The following is a 19553-nucleotide window of genomic DNA, read 5'->3' as shown; positions in this document are numbered from 1 at the left end:
TCCTTGCTTCGTTCTGTCGTTGTTGCGTCCCTTTCGCGCTCTCCATAACAGCGCGCATATATATATATATATATATATATATATATATATATATATATATATATATATATATATATATATATATATATATATATATTATACCCCGCGACGAGGCGACACCTCCTCTCCCTCTACCCCAGCGGAGCACATCTCTGGAGCGAGCGGCGAAGGCGTCGACGGCGGCGCCATCTGTTGGAGCGCGGCTGCGGCGTTGCTAGGCAACGGCGGCTCAAGGTCGTTCGTCGGCCACGGCATATGGCATACGGCTGCCTGCCTCGTATATTCAAATTACAATCCGAGAGCTATCATGTCTGCAGGTTGTGTGTAAGTCGCAGTTTACGATTTTTCCACGTATTTTAGCTTGAGAAATTCAATTATTTCAGTGAATTTCTTGCGTCACATAAATGGCCTGGGTAGGTGGGGTTCGAAAATTATTTTGCCGATGCGACGCCCGACGCTGGACGCAGACGCCGGACTTTCTGCGACATGGGCTCTTTAACGCTCTCGCGTTAAAAAAGCCAATCAGTTAGAAACAAGCATGCAAATTCCAAAAAACCATGGCAGGTATACAGCACAGAAAATAATGATGAATATATGCGTCAAGCAGGCTGACATGCAGAACACATGTGAACTACTTTAATTTTCATCAACAAAGCTCGTGCAATGCAGCACGAAAAGTTGACTTCGAAAATATTTACACTACCGCAGCTGCCCTGTTTGCGTATTATTATTTCCGGTAGTATTTTCCTTCACTCTTTTTTAGCGTGTTTACGAAGGCGATCATACACACATTGCACATTGCACCTGCTTAATATTGTGCGCGATTACCGGGGCCGGTTTTCATGTAATGATGATGCCAAGCACGGCTGAAATCTAAGTGGGCGATCGCATGCCGCAGAGAGCTTCCCCCCCAGAAACACTAAAGCTGCCTGCAACGGTGCTGAACATAGCTTGACGGTGAAGCCACCAGGCGAACGCAGGGTGAATTATACTTTTGAAGTTAGCAAAGTCACTTCTGCTCTACGTGATTTCCTTGACTTCAGTGCCTCAGTGGTCATCGCCACGTGGCGCAGTTACTTACAGAATTGCAAACCTATGCACCGCCACACGCAGACAGAATATTTTAGGGTAGCTGCGGTATCCCTCATTTGAGACAAACAATTTTTGTGCTGCTTTCTTGGATAGTTTGGAGTGCTTTTACTGCGTGATGCAATAGTGTGCTAGGGAACAGAGCTTCACCGCACTGCTGTCGATGTAACGTAATACTTAAAGTGCAAACTTAAAGCGTTTCTCGCGAGCAAGCTCAAAAGGATGCAGAGGTAAGGTTTGGCATAGTCAAGGAACAGATTTGCGAACAATTGCCAAAACTGATTGTTAAAATGATAGCACACAGTTCGACACCCTTTGCAAAATTAAGCATGGTCATTCTCAGTGCGACTTTCAGTACAGCAGTCATTCTTTTCAGTATTCCTCCCACAGACATGCAGCTGTTTGCTCTCTTAAACGTCAGTTAACAAAGTGTCATTGCCAGTGTGACATCAGCATCACAACATAGTCGTTTTGATGTTATCACATCATTGTTGACGTCATGCCGTTGTCATTATAACTGCACCCATGAAAGGTGAATGTTGTTTCCTTGCTTCCATATAAATGTAGCATGTGAAAAGAATTATGCAGAGTTAACTCCTATGCACAGTAAGTGACAAAAGAATGCAAAAGTTGTCTAATAGTTTTTTGTGTACGTATTACATTTTTCTTAAGCTGAACTTCTGAAAGGATAAACAGAGTTTCCAACCTGCAGTGTAATACGCTATACACAGATAAAACAGACTCAGCTTCTGAACACGCCGCCTGGTGTCGATATAAGACAAACATGTCAGACCAGCAGGCATTCAGCACACAGGACACAGTTGCTGCTGCAGTATATTTTATTTGAGAAAAAAAAAAGGGGAAATATACATGTTTAGAGCAGCATCGCTGCATTTGTTCACTCATGTGCAAACGGTGCTGCTACGTATGCATCATACACATCTCACAAACTCTGAGGAGATAAATTATTTCACAATAGTGTACAACATAACTCCTATCCAAGCACTCTTTTGCAGTGACAGCACCGCAGCAGTCACACATTCTACTCGAGCCATAAATTCAATACTTTCAGTCACATCAATTCTCCCGATTAACTCTTGAAGGAGTGCAAGAAGGGGGGAAAATGTAGAGAAAGAGAGAGGCATAGCTTTACTTTTGTTCATTACAAAAGAACAACAAAGATAGCTAAAGCAACTTGCAAAACCTGCAAAGTTGCCTCTTTGAATAACTTAAAGGGATAGAACACATCACTTAGATTTAAAATATTATGTTTAAAGGCTCGGTAAAAAAAGACAAACAAGAAACACCACTGTCATTAGCTACGGTTACATGTTTTTAAATGTGTAAGAAAATGAGTCGAAGGACGTGCGGTGTTCAGGTGCCTCCTCTGGCGAGGGACACGGTTGATCCATAAATTACGTTCTTCGCAACAACGTTATTGCTCAAAGCCAAGTGCAACAGCTTTGAAAAGCTTAATGTATTAGGCTTTGCACGTGTTTGACACGTGTTCCGAAACTCACAAGAGACGCCGGGGAAGAAAAACAGAAGTAAGGGCGGCAAAGATTTCACGAGGGAAACTACAGTGTCAACTGCGACTACACTCTGCCTACACGGTATCTGAACTTGTAAATATTTGCAGGGGCACCCGTCTCGCATTGCGCCAGACGACGGGTGCTGAAAGCCCAAGGTGTTTCCTTAGATTGTCTCTAAACAGTAGAAGTCCTGCAGAAACACAAAAACAGTTACAGTATGCGAGTAAAGCAGAAGAAGCAGTCATTGCGATAGCTGCGAAGGAAAAAAAAATGAAATCGGGTAAGCTGCCGTTTCAAGTACACTGAATCAAATGAGAAGACAAAGGAGTCAACACAGCACTTCACCATGTAAGGAGAAAGGCTTGTAGTACCTCCGTAGCACTTGTTCTGGGCTAATAAAACACAAAGTCAAAAGCTGACAAACTTTTGTCTAAGGTGCCAAAATGGAAACGTTTCCTTCTCGAGTGGAAGATACATTGATGTATAAAAAACTGCGACACTGCACTTGTACCAGGCTCGTTGCGCTTGCCTGGCTTCTGGGCGCCCTTTGGGGAAGCGCTGGCCAGCCAAGCAGAGTAGAAACACATGAGCACGACAATCAGAGTATGCTTCACAGGGCAGTAGAAAAAGCGGCAACAAATAAGGTTGACAGGAGAGCTGTCTGGCCGAAAAAAATTTTAAAAAATGCCGCAAATTGAACATAGCTTGAGAGCGTTTCATTGTTGTAAGCAGACAACAGATTGTCGTAACATTGGCCTGGATGGACGGGAGCATCCCCCCCCCCTTTTTTTTTCTTCCTGTACCTTGAGAAAGACCGCCCAAAAAGTACAAAAGCGAGTTCAAGAGTAATCCTCCAATGCCTCTAGTGACAGGTATTGCACATATTTGTCTTTCATGTCACAATGAATTTATGAAGAATATTTATGCGCTAATTTATGCCAATTTTGGCAATGAACAGAGGCAACTAATAATGAATGCATATTTTACCTTGAACTAGGCCACCAGCTTCCTGATCCTGCTTCCTTTCTTGTCTGTGCATTTGTTTAACCAAGACGTTTGTTAAATCAGTCCTCGACTAGCCTGTTTGTTTAACAAGTCAAAGTAATAAAGCATCTGCAAGACACGGTAAGGATTAAGTTCACTGTCAGCTACGTGACATAAAACAAGAGCACCCAGCAGTTAAGCATAATCTGGACACATGGATGCCACAGTGAACGTATTCCTGCATTCAAAATGCGCTGCTATTCCTCACGTGCCTTAATTATTGCATTATCTATCAAGTATTTGTGCCTAAGGGAAATGAAAGCAAAGTCATGAGAGTCGGCACACGCTACTGACTGTAATACACACTGGTAAAAAGAAATGTAAGTGCAAATCACTACTTTATTTGAATGCCACTCCAACAAACTCAATTTAGAGCTCTGGCTATCACTTTAGTGACTAAGCTTTGAATGACTAACAGTTCTAGAGGCGTTTATACAATATGCAATAGAGCTATTCTTGTGAACTCTTAAATCTAAGTCAATGTTGGAATGTCCATATGCTCGCATAACTTGATTGCTTGGAACAGGTGAAAGAAGAGTGTACTTCATACCCAGACCTTAGATGAAAAGCGAAATTGGTTGCCCGGGGATGTTTAAGGCACCGTTTCAAGGTAGGATGCTCCCACTAGTAATGGCATGGTGTATCATGGAGCCAGAACGATGACAGGATCCAAAACCTTTGCTTGTATTGAAAGCTCACAAATATGCCACTCTGCTACTCAGCTCCCCACGCCTACAATTCACTAAAAATTTTTTTTTACTGCACCATGCTCGATTCCTTTTTGTTTCACCGGCTAATAGAGCTGCTATATTTATTGTCTCCGAATTCATTATGGATGTAGTGGAGGACAAATGCAAATTGCAGGCCTTTTATACTTTTTTTTTTTTATCATTTCCCTGCTGGATGCCGTCAACACTCATTTTGATTTCTTTTACAGCTCGGTACTAGGGCCTAGCACTGAGTCCACTTGCAGCTTGACCAGAGTACATACCTTGCCCTAAGTACCTGACACTATGTGCCAGCAGGCACCAAGAAAAGGTGCAATAAGTTGAAACTTTACCTATGGCTGCTAGGAAAGCCACCACATCCAGTGATGGCACGAAAGACTGACTGCATATTGCTTCCACGCATGGTTACTTGCCACTCTGCAAAACTGTGGCCGAAGTTTATGAGGGGGCTCAAGGGGCCACTAGAGTATGATTGCTGTTGCTGCTACAGTTATTCATAAAACTGTACTCCACTAAGCCTTCCTCAAGGTGCATGCCTCTATATGATGAACATTAAGTAGATGAGTCGGCGATGACGCACAATGACACCAAATGAGAACGGTTGTGATGCAGGTCGAGCAATATGGCCCACCCATTTTGCATGGGTGGGAGGAAGTAAGAATGACATCCACATCACCACCTGACATGACCAGCTGACACCTGCGAAATAAACTCGACCAACAAGCTGCAGAACAAGCTGTAAAAACAAAACAAACATAGCAAATAACACTCCCTTCAAATATGAACTTGATAAGAATTACGAGTTATGGCAAACAGGCAAAGCAAACGCTACAGCTGTGTTCGTTGTTGGCACAAAAAAAGAAGTCATTGGCCTACTTCACTTGGGCTGACACTGAAGCGATTAAATGTCAAGCACATCGAGCGGCACACGGGCACTCGTGAGAAAAAGCCCTGCTTACGAAACCCATTTCCACTGATACTGCACGCAGCACATTCAAACTGCAAGGGCAGACTACCCAGATTAACATGGAGCTTGCTTAATGTGAAAAAGAATGAGATAAGAAGAAGAAGAAGACTTAAAGGGACCACTGCAACAAGAACTTTGCCCCACTAGGTTTGATTTCCTTTCCTGCCTTTTTTTTTTCCCTCAAAGGCAACCCCCCTCTTTCTTCCAAGTAGAAACACTGCTGCCAAAATTACTATTTCAAGCTTGACATTCAAATTAAACATAAGTGTGTAATATTTTAATGCTAACTATGTTAAAAACAATCATTAATATTTATGGTAGAAGTAATTTGGAATAGGTGTTCCCTTTCCTTTCCCTCACATGCCAATGAAATTCAGGCCGGAAACTGATGCAGTAACTTTCTTTGACGGCGAGGCCAGATAGGAAAAAGAGGGAGAGAGATAGAGAGAGAGAGAAAGGAGACTCAAATCTTTGACACATTTAGACGTAAAGTGAATTTAGGTGGCATTGGCACGGAAAATTTCTCGATCAGTGCATCAAAAGTGATGCTAGGGACAGCAACTAGTATACTTGCTGCTGCAAACTGATCTCTGAAAGAAAGTATGTTTGGGCTAACAACAACTAAAAAAAAAGAAAAGAAAGTGGCGCCGATAGTTTTCATTGCCGTGGTCTTCCTGAAGCCCGATAGTAAAGTTCTTGTATGTAGCTTCGTTGTTCTAGGCAGTGAGAGATTGACCATCTAGGAGCATTTCAAGCATTAACAGTCACATGCGCCAACCCTGTCTGTGCCTACAGCAAAGTCAGTTCCTCTGGCACCTGGGCAAGTTCCGTGAGCGTAAAAAGCAGCACTATAAACCCATGAGGGCGCATGCATAAGCATGAATGTACACACAAGTGCATCGTCACAGTGAACCTGGAATAATGCGCGTCACAAAAAGAAGTACCCTCACATCTGTGATACGAGTGCAGAGACAAAGGATAACCCTGTATGATAAATGAAATTAAGTAAACAAATAAGCATGTATCACACGAAAAGACAGAAAAACTTGCCAAAAGCTAATGCAGTACTGTATGCACTTGCCAAGTTCACTCAATGTGCTACGCTAAAGCTGCTTAGAAACACTGTATCAAAAAGGAAAGGCCCATGTCAATATGGCTGCAGATCAAGAGGAAAAATACATCTGCAATGCAAGCAAAAAAACAAACAAAAAACAAAACAAAGAAAACAACATTCCCGCTATCACATAAGAAAAAGCAAACTCTTGAGGCTCGTTTGAAAAGAAAATGCCATACGGAGGGCAAATAAATGCAACAAAGAACGCACTGCCCTGTAGATTGGCAGGATTGCCTATGCAATTTCACATGCTTCCCCACTTCTGGGTTGCGTGAACATAGGACCAAACAAATGAAAACATCAAAAGATGGCATAGAATGAAAGCTTGAAGCACTACTTATTACAAAAGTTCACAGGTAAAACAGCTCATAAACAGACTGGACATAACACCACATGCTGGCGCTATAGTTGCTGGTGCTGAGATCTAACGTGCTAGGGAGACACCTGGGGTGGTATTCACTATTGGGGATATGATCACTTTTGCAAGATTTCACGTGATTTGGCATCCGATGCATCAAATTACGTACGGCCAATAGCATTTGTGCCCCTGTGCGAATACAGTGAGCTTGGCACAGGTGCCAGAAATGCTGTCAGCCAAATACTTCGAAGTATCTGGATTCCAGCCACATGAAATCTCACGGTAGTAATCGCATCCCCGAAAGTGGTTGCTTGAGAACACCGCCCCTTGGCGTCCGTGGCTCCTGCGGCGCCAGCCACCATAGTGGTGCCATAATGCTTCCAGTCCAATCCACTGGCGAGTGCTTTGGCCTGAGAACTTTTGCAATGGATAGCACCTGTAAGGAAGTCCCAGCATTACGATGTGCTGTGTCTGCGAAAGAAATGGCATCAAATGCTTTCCTCGTACGTCACTAGCATGGCTGTTGCAGATGGAATCTCCTTCTGCAGGTCCTGCAATGGCAGCCAGAATATTCTGCCAGGGCCTGTTTCTGATTGATGCAGTTGCAAAGTACAATTATATGGATCGACAATATTTTGCAAGAACCTGAACTCGAGTCTCCTAGGTGATTCTGCCGACAAAACAGAATACAGCAAGCGCACAGTTGATCAGTGATAGAAGGCTAAATGTGGACTAGAAGCACCCACTGTTCCTATGACCAATGGTGATGAACTTTATGACACTGATGATGAAGGAAAAAACAAAAAATATTGGAACTGGAGCGACGTAATGCTGAGTGTCGTTCTTTCTGTCTTGACACAACATGACTCGAGTCTTCTCCGTCTTGACATCGGGCACACAAAATGCTTGGTGCTAAAAGGGACGGCTTCGTTCTCAGCTCCGGCCAGCACCAACGACACGGTCGATGCGGCGGTACCGCTTGCGCAGGTTTGACACGGGGTCCCGGAACAGCACAGGGTCCAGCCTCAGCGAAGAGCGCACCAGCGGCATGTGTCCCCAGTAAGTGGCAAAAGCGTTGATGCATGCCTGGCGCTGCACAAAGTGGTCCGGGTCGTTCCACGATGATGGATAGCCTTGCCCGGTGTCCCGGTACTGCTTGCGCTGCGTCACCTTGATGGGCGGCAACCGGGTCACTTGGCTCACAAGAAAGTTCATGAGGATGTCCTCACAGTTGTGGGCAGCATCCACCGTCTGTCTCAGGCTCTCCGGCAGCCACGAGGTGTACATCTCATGGTAGTACCTGAGCCAAGGCAATGCAGAGTACGGGGCAAGTAGTAAGCAATGCCATTGCCTTTCTTGGTCAAAGAAAATTTAAAAAGTCATTCAAAGAACTGCATTTACTGCCACATAAATCAAACACAGATATAATGAATGATCTAATCCTATATAATGAAGTTAATGTAAAATGCATATCACCAATATTAGCATTCAACAAATACATGGTTATAATGAACATTGGATATAATGAAGGCTTTCTAATACAGAATGTGGCTTCATTATAACATGGTTCTCCTGTATCCTGGCTTGACTGCATTCCAAAGAGGGGAGCACAGTCAGAATTTAGATGCCTATGCATCTAAATTCTTTAGATCAAAATGTGAACATACTTGGGGTGTGACAGAAATATCATGCCACGGTACCTGTGGTAGAAGGCAGCACCTGTGAGTACCATGGAGTACTCATTGGTCCACTTTGAGCTGTAGCCCCAGGCAGCCTTAGCATCATCCCAGTAATGTGAGCGAGCCGGGTAGCCCACAATGCGCTCTGGAAATGACTGCCACACCCGGAACCCAAAGTCCATCTGCAAGCACCAAGGTGTACTTCCTTCAAGCACTTCTGATGGCTTCAGTCGTTTAATGCACATTTGAGCAACTTAATGACAGAGAAGTGTTTTTATGCACCTTTGCCATCCAGTTTCATCTTGCCGCATTAAAAAAAAAAATTTTTTTACGTTGTAGTACATGTAGATATTTTTTGTTTCCTTTCTTTCTTTAGCCTGCCCTCTGATGTCACAACTTGCATTTACCCCTGGGAAAATATTTTGTGAAACCAGTACACTCGTGAGCAGCAAGAGAGGGTCACCAAATTTGCTTTCGAGCAACAATTAGCACTGATAACACATAAGATTCGAGCTGGACAAGCAAATATGTACCAAATAGCTCTTCCACTGAATATTTCACCTCATGAAACTGTTATGAGCACCACAGACACTGAACTGCTATGTGTACTGCATTGCAAATTTAGCTGTTCACTATCATATAGCTGATGGATGTATCTGTGCTACCCTTTTCCCAATACAGTTGAGTCTCGTTAGTTTGACCTCAGCCAATTTGACTTTTCGCTTAATTTGAATGCGCCAGAAAGTCCTGGCAAGAAAATACACACTGCTATGGAAGAAAAACTTGTTTCCTTTGAAGGCAGAAGCACAGCGTTTTGGTTAATTCGACTCCTTGTTTCCATAGTGTAATGCCCCCATATTCAGCAGTCTACTTTGTCCATTCAGTATGGCATTGTTCAACATTTTGCTGCCTTCTGCCAATTTGACCTTTCGGATATTTTTACTAAATTTTACGGCTCCGCAAGGGTCGAATTAATGGGAGTCGACTGCATGCAAGTGCACTTTTCTGAGCGGGACGTTTGCCCAACTAATGGTTGCACAAGTCTTTGTCCAAATAAACACAAAGTACAAAAAGACATGATGACAGGTACATGTTTCTGACATCAGTAATCAAGCCTTGCTGAACTTATGATGAAGTTGTCATGAAGCTATGACATACAAACTATGAGGTACGAGATACAATTTGCCATTCTTTCAAGGACGCATGCATGTCATCTCCTTGAGTTACAACCACTGCTCTCGATCCGTCCCACGGCGAGTGTACAGAGCAGGTTTCTCACCTCTTCAGCAGTGAGCATGACATCCTCGTCCAGGGCAAGGACAGCGTCGGTAGTGATGAGGGGGTGGGGTGCAAAGCGAGCACTGATGGCCCTTTGTGGTGGGACCACCACGTGCACAGGGGCTCTGCTGCTGCCAGGAGACAGGCCAGCGCCCTGAAGAAGTTTGGCCACCACAGGGGCCGGCGACTCTCCACCCCAGATGACCAAAACCTGCAGGGGACAAGGACCCCACAGAAAGCCAACAGTCATTCACTGCTCATGGTCCCATGACAGACTCTTCAAATCAATGATTCCGAAGTGCACAGCTGCATGATCGACACTACAAGCCCATATATGTGATTTGAAAGAGATAGGAATTTGATTGATGGTTCATCAAGAAAACAAGATCAATAAGTCGTCCTTGGTAGGGTGAAAGTTTCATTTAATCTGGAATTGAAATACAAATGCCAGAGTTTGTATTGAATGAAGCAGGAAAAATAGCAGTGACTAAAGCAGGGTATTTTTCATTCAATGAGGCAACTGACTAAGAGTGTGGAAATAGGCAAATACAGGTTATGACACTAATGGACCACAAATCTGAGGATCGATGCACAAGCTACTACAAAATTTCATCTTAACGCATAGTCTGTTTCCTGAAGACTTCTGCAGTTTGGCCTTCATTAAATGTTTGTTAGAAAAATGTTCTCAGTTGTCTTGGGCAACATTTTTACACCCAGCATTTTGTCATCTCCACAGCGATCAGTGAAGGCTATAGTGACAAAGTTGCAGAAATAATGCAAATGAATTTTTTAAAGTTACGACAGAAGCCATCTTACAATGACTGTACATGTTAATGCAAATAGCATTCAAGCAATGTAGCTGCACAGCGTATTGCCGCCGTCGGAACGCGTCATGTATGAGCCGTGTAATGCAGCTGGGCTGCTCTCTTGCGCTTCCCCTCTGGACACGCTGCGCCATCCACGATGTCCATGCGTGGCCTCCGAGATGCGTGGCGCACCGGTACATGCTAACACTGAGAATTATTCCCTCGCTGCTCGAGGGCGTTAGTGGCGCCGCGCTAAAACGTTCGGTTGCGCTTGAGGAAGCCGTGCGACGCGGGTTCGGTCTGCCCAGCATCGGATAAATTTTGAAGGATTTTATTTTTCATCGAATAGCGTGGAAAGAGGCTATAGGTAGACCCAAAGTGGCTCAAACAGGCTAAGACACTCCGGAGACGAATGTAGCACTCAACGCTACTTCTAACCAGGACAGCTGCCAAAGAAAGAAAAAGCGGTATAGGCAGCGTTTCAGATGCTCGTTCGCTAGCTGGGTTTAGAAAGAAGCATCCTGGCGAACCCAAGAGGGTTGCCAAATATCGTCTCTGCGCGGAGCGGGGAAGTGACAGCCAAGAAAAGTGTGAGGCCCGAAGCGGCGCAAACTCCCCCCCTCCCCTCCCCCCTACACTCTCTCACAAAGCGAGCACACGGACAGCAGACGACGGCCAGTCCTCTTTTCCAGAAGCAGATACCGGAAATTAAGACAGACGAGGAAGCGATTTCCCTCCTTCGCGAAGCTGGGGAAGCGACCGCAGCGCCGCTTTTTCCCGCTGCGGACTATTCGCTAAAACAGTGCAGCGCTGGCAGTGCTGGGCATACCACGAGGCATGCGCAGACGGTTTCCCTTCAGAGCGGGAAAAAAAGGGGGGCGAAAAAAAAAAAAGATCTCGACAACTTTTATTTGACAGCGATAGCATCCCACATTCGCCGCTGCTGCGTTGCCGGAAGATATTCAAAAAACGTTCTCGTTTCCCGAAAGAAGCAGCTATATTGCCGCATCTTTTAACAGTCCGCACGAACCTCGATTGACGAGCGATTGCGTAAAACGAAGACGCCATCTTTTCTGTTCATTACTACACACTTGCCAACGTCCGGCCGTGTGATGGGCACAGTCGTCTGCCTCGAGGAAGCTTCCTTCCTCCACGGCAGTCTCTCGTTCGTTGCGTTCCAGGGCAAGGGCGCTACCACTAATTTCAACGCTGCGGACGTACGCTGTACGCACCGTGTACCACGTTTTCAAAATGACACCCCGCCCGCGAGAAGGAGACATCCTCTACATTCATTACGGCAAGCTGACACCCGTCGCCGCTCCGAGACAATGGCGAAGCAGCGTGCGTCTGCTAGTAAAACTGCGAACGCTGCTGCGTCTTCGCTTTCGTAGCTTTTGATAGTTAATCCAAAGCACAGCTCCCGTCTTTAGGCATACGTCAATGCGGTGTAGATAACGCGTTATAAACGAGGGTTAAAGTAGGGACGCACGCGTAGCCAACTTCAAAGGCATCTTTTAATCGACGTGAACCCACGCTCAACGCACTCTCCTTCTGCACACATTTGTTGTGCGCGACCTGCACCCGCCACGATTATTGTCGAACACAAAACACCGAAACAAGTTTCAACACCACCGCGCATTTGTGACGTACTTGTGACGTAATTTGCCGTCGGCCAATCAGCAGAGCGGGTGTGAGCACTGCACTCCTCCCCGTTCCCTGCTCAAGTCGTCCAGCGCTTCGAAAAACATGCCCGTACATAATTGTATTCATCGTCGTCATCGTAAGACAAATGGGGCGGGAAAACGGTGGAGGGGGGGGGGGGGGGAGGGAAGAAAGACAACACGTGAGCTAGCTGTTAGCAAACGTCCACTGCAGGATATGTTTCCCAGGTCTCAAATTTGATTATCTCTTGTCTACAAGCCATACACACGCGTCTCGGACAAGTCCGAAGCGAATTCATATTGATATCCGTTAGGATCTGAACACGCCGCTCGCATTCAACTGCTACAAATCTATATTAGAAACTCGTTGTGAGCCACTGAAAAGTGCGCTAGAACGACGGAAGGCTCAGCAAGCTGGTATAGGGAAATGCGGGCGTACAAAAAACACGGGTAAAAGATGAGCGACAAGGACAACACAAAATGTCGCACAGTGGCGGGAAAAAAAACAAAAACGAAGAGAAAAACAATCTACGCAAGCGGATGAGAGGCAGCGCCAATCCGTCAATCACGGACACGCGTGGGCGCTTTCGTAATGTAACGGTTTAGGCAACACGTCAATTCATCTTCATGCGAGATAATCGATGGCTGACTTGTTCACGTGCCTCGATATACCTCAAACCTCGATATAGCGAACCTCGACGTAAAGAAATTCGCGATGTAACGCACTATTTTCATTTTCCGGTATTAGTTGCATTGAAAACCGTGTATTTTCTTTCGCGATTGAACTAAGTTTTCGGCCATCTTAAGCACGAACTTGAAGCCTGTATGGCTAGTTCATCTAAGAAAAAACTATAATGATGGCCGAGGCAGAAGTTATTTCAAAGATCTTTCTGCATGAAATGTTTGAGCGGCAACACCGCCTTAAAACAGCGCTGCGCCATTTGTCGCATCGGTAAACTTGCAGAGGCAGAGGGGCGTGCGGAGAAACGCGAGACCTGACGATGCCTTCTGCGCAAGAGGGATAGGGAGAGAGTGAACGCACGGTAACGTGACCAAGCGCACGATGAGGAAGGGTAGGAACTCGCTCTTCTGCTCCTCCTCTCATGAGTAAATCTCTCCGCCGTGGCAAGTGCAAAGGGCGAGTCGTAATGGTTTTACACTTCTGGTTTTTAATTTGCGGCCTCCGGCTGCGGGCACTATGCGCGGTCAGCCATGGCCTCCGAGATTTAGGGCAGCGCACGACGCAACAGACGCAGATCTCGGACGCCGTGAAGCCCCGTCGATACGTTGCTCCCGGCGCCATCCCCACCACAAGCGCTGGCGCTCATAACCGCGGTATTATGGCCCGATCCCCTTGCAATTTATGTATATGCGCTTACTAATAAGATGTATACTATCCACCAGGAATGCTCTGGGAACTTGTGAAGTTGTTTTCAATGCTGAAACTTTCAAATCTCGAATGAACGAAATTCGCGATTTAACGAAGTTCTTTTGCTGCAAGTACAACATCGTTATATCGAGGTTCGACCATTACGACACGCCATGCACGACACGACCAGAAGACGTAGTTCTTCATTTTTATGTCTGACAACACACAAACACAAATAAATTGCCGATAGTAAAGTTCTGTTCAGAAAAAAAAAAAATGAGAAACTGCTCGCATACGTTACAGCGGTATCGCGTGCGTAGTATGTTAGCCCTCGGATATCTTGCATAATCAGGAACCGTTATGCCTAAACCGTTATCTCTCGAAGGTGCTTACCTGTGCGCCCGTGATTGACAGGTTGACGCACTGCCGTCCTACGAGCAAACGCAGTTTTTTTTAAGCCTTCTTTTCCCGCCACAGTGCGACATTTTCACTTGATAGCCGGCGTGTATGCTGGCCTGCTGTCTCTTGTGTCCGTGTTTTGCAAGTAAGCCTACTTTTCTTTTTCCCATATACCACGATTGCAAAAAAAAAAAAAAGGAAAAAGAGAATCTGGGATCTTACGCACCAAAACCACGATCTGATTATGAGGCACGCCGTAAGGGAGGCGTTCTGTATTCATTTCAACGACCTGGGATTCTTCAACGTGCGCCCAAGTCTACGCTCACTCGAGCCTTAGCATTTCGCGCCCCAATCGAAATGCGCGGTCTCGATGGAGGCGAAATGCGAAAACACCCGTGTACTTAGATTTAGGTGCACGTTAAAGAACCCCAGGTGGTCAAAATTTCCGGAGCCCTTCACTACGGCGTGCCTCATAATCAGAAAGTGGTTTTGGCACGTAAAACCCCATAATTTTTTTTAATGCGCGGTCGGTACCAAACCCGCGACTTCGAGCTCTGCAGCGCAGCACCGTAAGTCAAGCACTGCAAGCTACCGCGGCGGTATACCATAACTGTAACATGCATTTGTAGGGTGACGCCGTGCCTGGAGAAAGCATCGTGGTCGGCGTAATGAAGAACTGAACTCTACGCGGTTCTTTTTCTTTTTTTTCTCTCTCTCTCTCTTCAAGCGATTTGCGCAATGGAAGAAAGAAAGAAAGAAAGAAAGAAAGAAAGAAAGAAAGAAAGAAAGAAAGAAAGAAAGAACCGACAACAGCACTGCGCCGTGTGAGTGGGCTGTCACTAGCTTTCTCCGGGGACGACCGTGCAGCCCGATCGTGTACACACACCGACTTCTGACGACGAAAGCAATCGCGGCGCGCTGTCGCTTTCTTTCGACTTGGAGCCTACGGCGAAAAGAATGCCCCAGGCATGCGCGGATAGCCGACGATGGGCATCTGCCGAATTCGCGTCGGGTCTCTCTGAATCGACTCGGCGGACGCAGCGACGCTGATGACCTACGATAGGGGAGACTTCGCGGGAATCCGGGCCGCACACTTTCCCTTGGCGCGCCGATGCGCAGAGAGAGAGAAAAAAAAAAGCGACGAAAAGATAGTCGCGACGACAATGAAGTTGAACGGTTTCTTTCGACTGCGCAGAAAAAGCAAAAAAAGGACAAGCTCCTTCTCCTCGCCTATGCGACAACACACACACACTACCGCGAGGCCGGCTTCCCCCCCCCCCCCCCACACACACAGGTACACTTTTTCCACTTTGACACTCGTAATGCTAATTGTGGCCATGTTGTCCCTGCGAACTTCTTAATCTCATCCGCCCACCTAACTTTCTGCCGCCCTCTGCTACGCTTCCCTTCCCTCGGAATCCAGTCCGTAACTCTTAATGACCATCGGTTATCTTCCCTCCTCATTACGTGTCCTGCCCATGCCCATTTCTTTTTCTTGATTTCAACTAAGATGTCATTAACTCGCGTTTGTTCTCTCACCCAAGCTGCTCTTTTCTTATCCATTAACGTTACACCTATCATTCTTCTTTCCATAGCTCGTTGCGTCGCCCTCAATTTATGTAGAACCCTTTTCGTAAGCCTCCAGGTTTCTGCCCCGTACGTGAGTACTGGTAAGACACAGCTGTTATAAACTTTTCTCTTGAGGGATAATGGCACCCTGATGTTCATGATCTGAGAATGCCTGCCAAACGCACCCCAGCCCATTCTTATTCTTCTGATTATTTCAGTCTCATGATCCGGATCCGCAGTCACTACCTGTGCTAAGTAGATGTATTCCCTTACCACTTCCAGTGCCTCACTACCTATCGTAAACTGCTGTTCTCTTCCGAGACTGTTAAGCATTACTTTAGTTTTCTGCAAAGCGACTATGTTTTCTGCACCAAAGCGACTATGTCAACATAAAAAAATGACATAATTCGCTTGTGCTGTCACGTCGGCTATACAGTGTACTTCGACGAAGTGTGATGATGGTGATTTACTAGCATCCCCTCTGAAACGAGGAGGTGACAAATAGTCACCTAGCCTGTCCGAGTTATTCGAGTATGCTATACACGCTTTTTATTCCAGCATCTTTGAATACATCTCATTAACCCTTTTTTCTTTTACTCTTCTTCAAAACTTTACCGTCTACCTTGTACTACAGTGTACTAGAATAATTCTAGTACACTGTACTTGTACCGCTGCCGATACCTGCAACGGATCCGGTTGTATCAACCTCTTCCCTCCTATTTTTTAAATTTTTGTCCACACCAATACTCTAAACGTATCTTGCTTAATTCCGACTACTGACCGATTGAGCTAGTGTGCCTCGAAGACCCGCTGGCGGCGCTGGCATATAGGTTATAGCATATAGGCATATAGGCCCCTATAGGTTGAACCAACGTTACTAGGTTAGGACGTTGGGTCGTACCTCAACCCGGCGGGCCCCCTGGTGGGGGAGAGAGGACAAACCTTGGCGAGGCAATGTTACTAGAATAACGTTAGTTGAACGTTAGAGTTACTGTATATGCTACCATACCTTTGTTAGCGTACACAGGAACTCTATTGAACCTTAACCCGGCGGGCCCCCTGGTAGGGGAGGGAGGACAAACCTTGGCGAGGCAGGCGGAGCGGAGCAGGCTCTTGAGCAGCCTCTGTAGCGGCTGCGCGCTGGGCATGGCTGAGTAGACGACGGCCGTGTAGCGGCCGCCCCGCTCGTCCGCGTCGCCGCTGCGGTGCCGGTGGAAAGGCAGCGGCCGCAGGGTGTCCGCGAACCGCCGCAGCGTCAGCAGGGCGCCGGGGTGGCTGTTCCACACGACGCCGTGGTGAGACTCCCAGCCGCGAACCCGTTCGCGCACGATCTGTGAGGGAGAGATTGACAAACGACACTACGGGTTACGAAAGGGAAAAAAATAAATAAAAGCGGGTGTGAACATTTTCACCCGCACGTATAGAACATTCTATCCCGTTTAACTGCCGTCTGCATATTTCAGTCTTTCCTTTTTTCAATTTTACAGCGAAGCTGTTTTATAGCTATAGGCTTCCGCGCGTTTTTTTTTTTTTTTTTTTTTTTGCGTGAACGCCATCATCCCGAACCGCACATCCTGAACCACGCAGGCCCCTATGCGTGGCGCAGAGGCGTTAATGAACTAATTGACTTTCTGAAAGTATAAAATGCGTCAGAAAATTCGTTAAGTACGACTTACAGAAAACGTACAGAGATGATAGCGTCGAACTGTAATTTGAATATACGAGAAAACATAATTGTGTTACACGGAAGCTCAAACACTGTCTTCTTCCAGCTGCCGTTTGAGGTCTGTATTCAGCAGCCTTGCCGCAAAACATGCGCCAAAAAAAAATTTTTTTTTTCCAAAAAAGGCATCAGGTAACCGCATGCAGCCCTGCTCAATGCTGGTACTGCAGCAGTGAATTCGCGACGAACCCATGCGCTTCTGTTCGTTTGTAAAAAGTTTGTGAAATTTTGAAATTAAATGCTTTTGGAAGTTGATTGACCAACTTCTAGATTTATTTTTTTTTTCCAAGCAGAGTTACGGGTGATAATTGTGGTGGATGGATGAGGGGGCGGCAGAAAGTTAGATGGGCGGATGAGATTAAGAAGTTTGCAGGGACAACATGGCCACAATTAGCACATGACCGGGATAGTTGGAGAAGTATGGGAGAGGCCTTTGCCCTGCAGTGGGCGTAGCCAGGCTGATGATGATGATGTACACTTCCCACCGCCCGACACGAGCACGCGCTTGATGTAAAATATTCATATTCAGAACACAAAAAGGGAATAGTAACTTTCGGACACTTTTCACGGGTCAGAAAGGCGCGCGTATAACACCTCAGGGCTCACTTCGTTCCACTTCAATTCAATTGTTTATTTGCAGACGAAGAACATGCATAAATACCGAAACTGGTCCACGAGGTGGCACAGCCAAATGCATGGATCCACACACGGCGGCACAGTGCAAGCAAAGCATCTTGCTTGGAGCATGCGTGCACCAAACGTCCGAGTCCCGCGTAGCGTTCAACAGTAAGAACACGAAGAGAAAAAGAGACGCGTTTAGAGATATGAAGCAGCGAAAGTCACCACTGCTGTTTGAAGCCAGCTTTACCCTCGCCATGATATAGAGAGAAAAGAGAAAGAAACGTTTATTTCTCAACTAGCAAGAGAGATCTCTATTCGATCTCCCCTGACAAGAATAATGCGGTACGTTCAATTAAAGCTTCAACGGACATTTCATCGAAGGCAATAGAAAGTCAACATAAACACAACGTTGCGTCAATAATTATTTTTATAAGGGATATCGATCAGGTGGGCGGCTTCCTCGTTCCAGGAATCTATGGGCTCTTGCTGCCGTCCTGGCCCGGTCCACCCACTTTCACTGGTCGCCCAGCCCTGGACGAGACACCACGGCCTCCCACATTTGTCCTCTCCTGTCTTTTCTGTTCCTGCTGTTTATTTATCGTCCGTCTTCGGTTGTTGCGAGGGTCCCGAGCACTTCGTTGCCGTGTGACGCAGGGTGCCAGGGGCGCCTCAAAACTTGGAGAAAAAAAACACTAAAGAACTGCAGCAGATTCAACGAGTCGGAATCTACATACAGCGAAGCTTTGTGCGATTGCACGAACAGTCGAAACACGTGTTTGTGTTTACAGAAATGTCCGCGCAAAGTGACACTGAAGGATTTATTCAGGTATTGTATAGAGAGGCTAATGCAATGCTGCCGCGGATGCGCGAAAGCAAGCTTTCTGGTTCTTTTTTTTTTGTTTTCCCCCGCGCGCCGCCGCCGCCGCGGATGCGCAGAGCGGAGCGCCATCTAGTGGTGGTACAAGGAACTAAGCGGCCATGTCGCGTGCGTCCTCCATTGTGATTGGTTAGCTGGATTCGGCTAGAGAACAGCCATGCCGCAGCAGGCACTGTCACAAAAACCCCGAGAGGTTCGCAAAGAAAAAGCTTCGCTTTTAATAAAGCAGTGTATACCCCTTATAAAAATAATTATTGAGATAATGTTAAGCTTATATTGACTTTGTGTTGCCTTCAGTGAAATGTCTGTTCAAGCTCAACTGTTTCTCAGGGTATACGGCCGGCATAAAACGGCCGTACTCCTTTTAGCAAGTACAGGCACTCGACGCTCGGAAAAGTCGTTCTTCACGTCCAGAAAACGGCCGAATAAGCGTCAAGAAACGAAGACACGTGAGGTTGTATAATTTGGTCCCCGAACCTTCTCTTCTTCTTTTTTTTTTTTTTGCATGCCGCCAAAATGACAGGAACATTCGCTCCGGACGAAGAAGTTCAGCAAAGAAAAAAAGAAGCGCTTGTACGTGATCCCGCTGCCCAAATGAGGCGCCCAAACATCCATCCAGTCTCTTTTTTTTCCCCTTTCTTTCTTCATATAAAATCCGTTCTCTTCTCCATATCGCTGACTCCATGGAACTCATTTATTC

At 46.1% G+C, this 19553-nt stretch overlaps 1 protein-coding gene across 1 annotated transcript in view; it reads right to left on the bottom strand.

Annotated features, from left to right (window-relative positions):
- Positions 1-1949: 1949 nt before the first annotated feature.
- ttv (exostosin glycosyltransferase 1 ttv) overlaps positions 1950-19553 on the bottom strand; it is a 180172-nt gene continuing 162568 nt past the window's right edge. Inside the window, exons 3-6 of the mRNA XM_050180657.3 lie at positions 16715-16963; positions 9830-10039; positions 8572-8732; positions 1950-8171 (exon numbers count right to left, since the gene is read on the bottom strand). Of these exons, the coding sequence (XP_050036614.1) occupies positions 7805-8171; positions 8572-8732; positions 9830-10039; positions 16715-16963 (987 nt within the window). The 3' untranslated portion in view covers positions 1950-7804. The remainder of the gene's footprint in view (positions 8172-8571; positions 8733-9829; positions 10040-16714; positions 16964-19553) is intronic.

This window comes from Dermacentor andersoni, chromosome 7 (assembly GCF_023375885.2).
Source record: "Dermacentor andersoni chromosome 7, qqDerAnde1_hic_scaffold, whole genome shotgun sequence".
Taxonomy (NCBI): domain Eukaryota; kingdom Metazoa; phylum Arthropoda; class Arachnida; order Ixodida; family Ixodidae; genus Dermacentor; species Dermacentor andersoni.
Note: the sequence above shows the minus strand (reverse complement) of the source record. Positions and strands in the feature narration are given on the sequence as shown.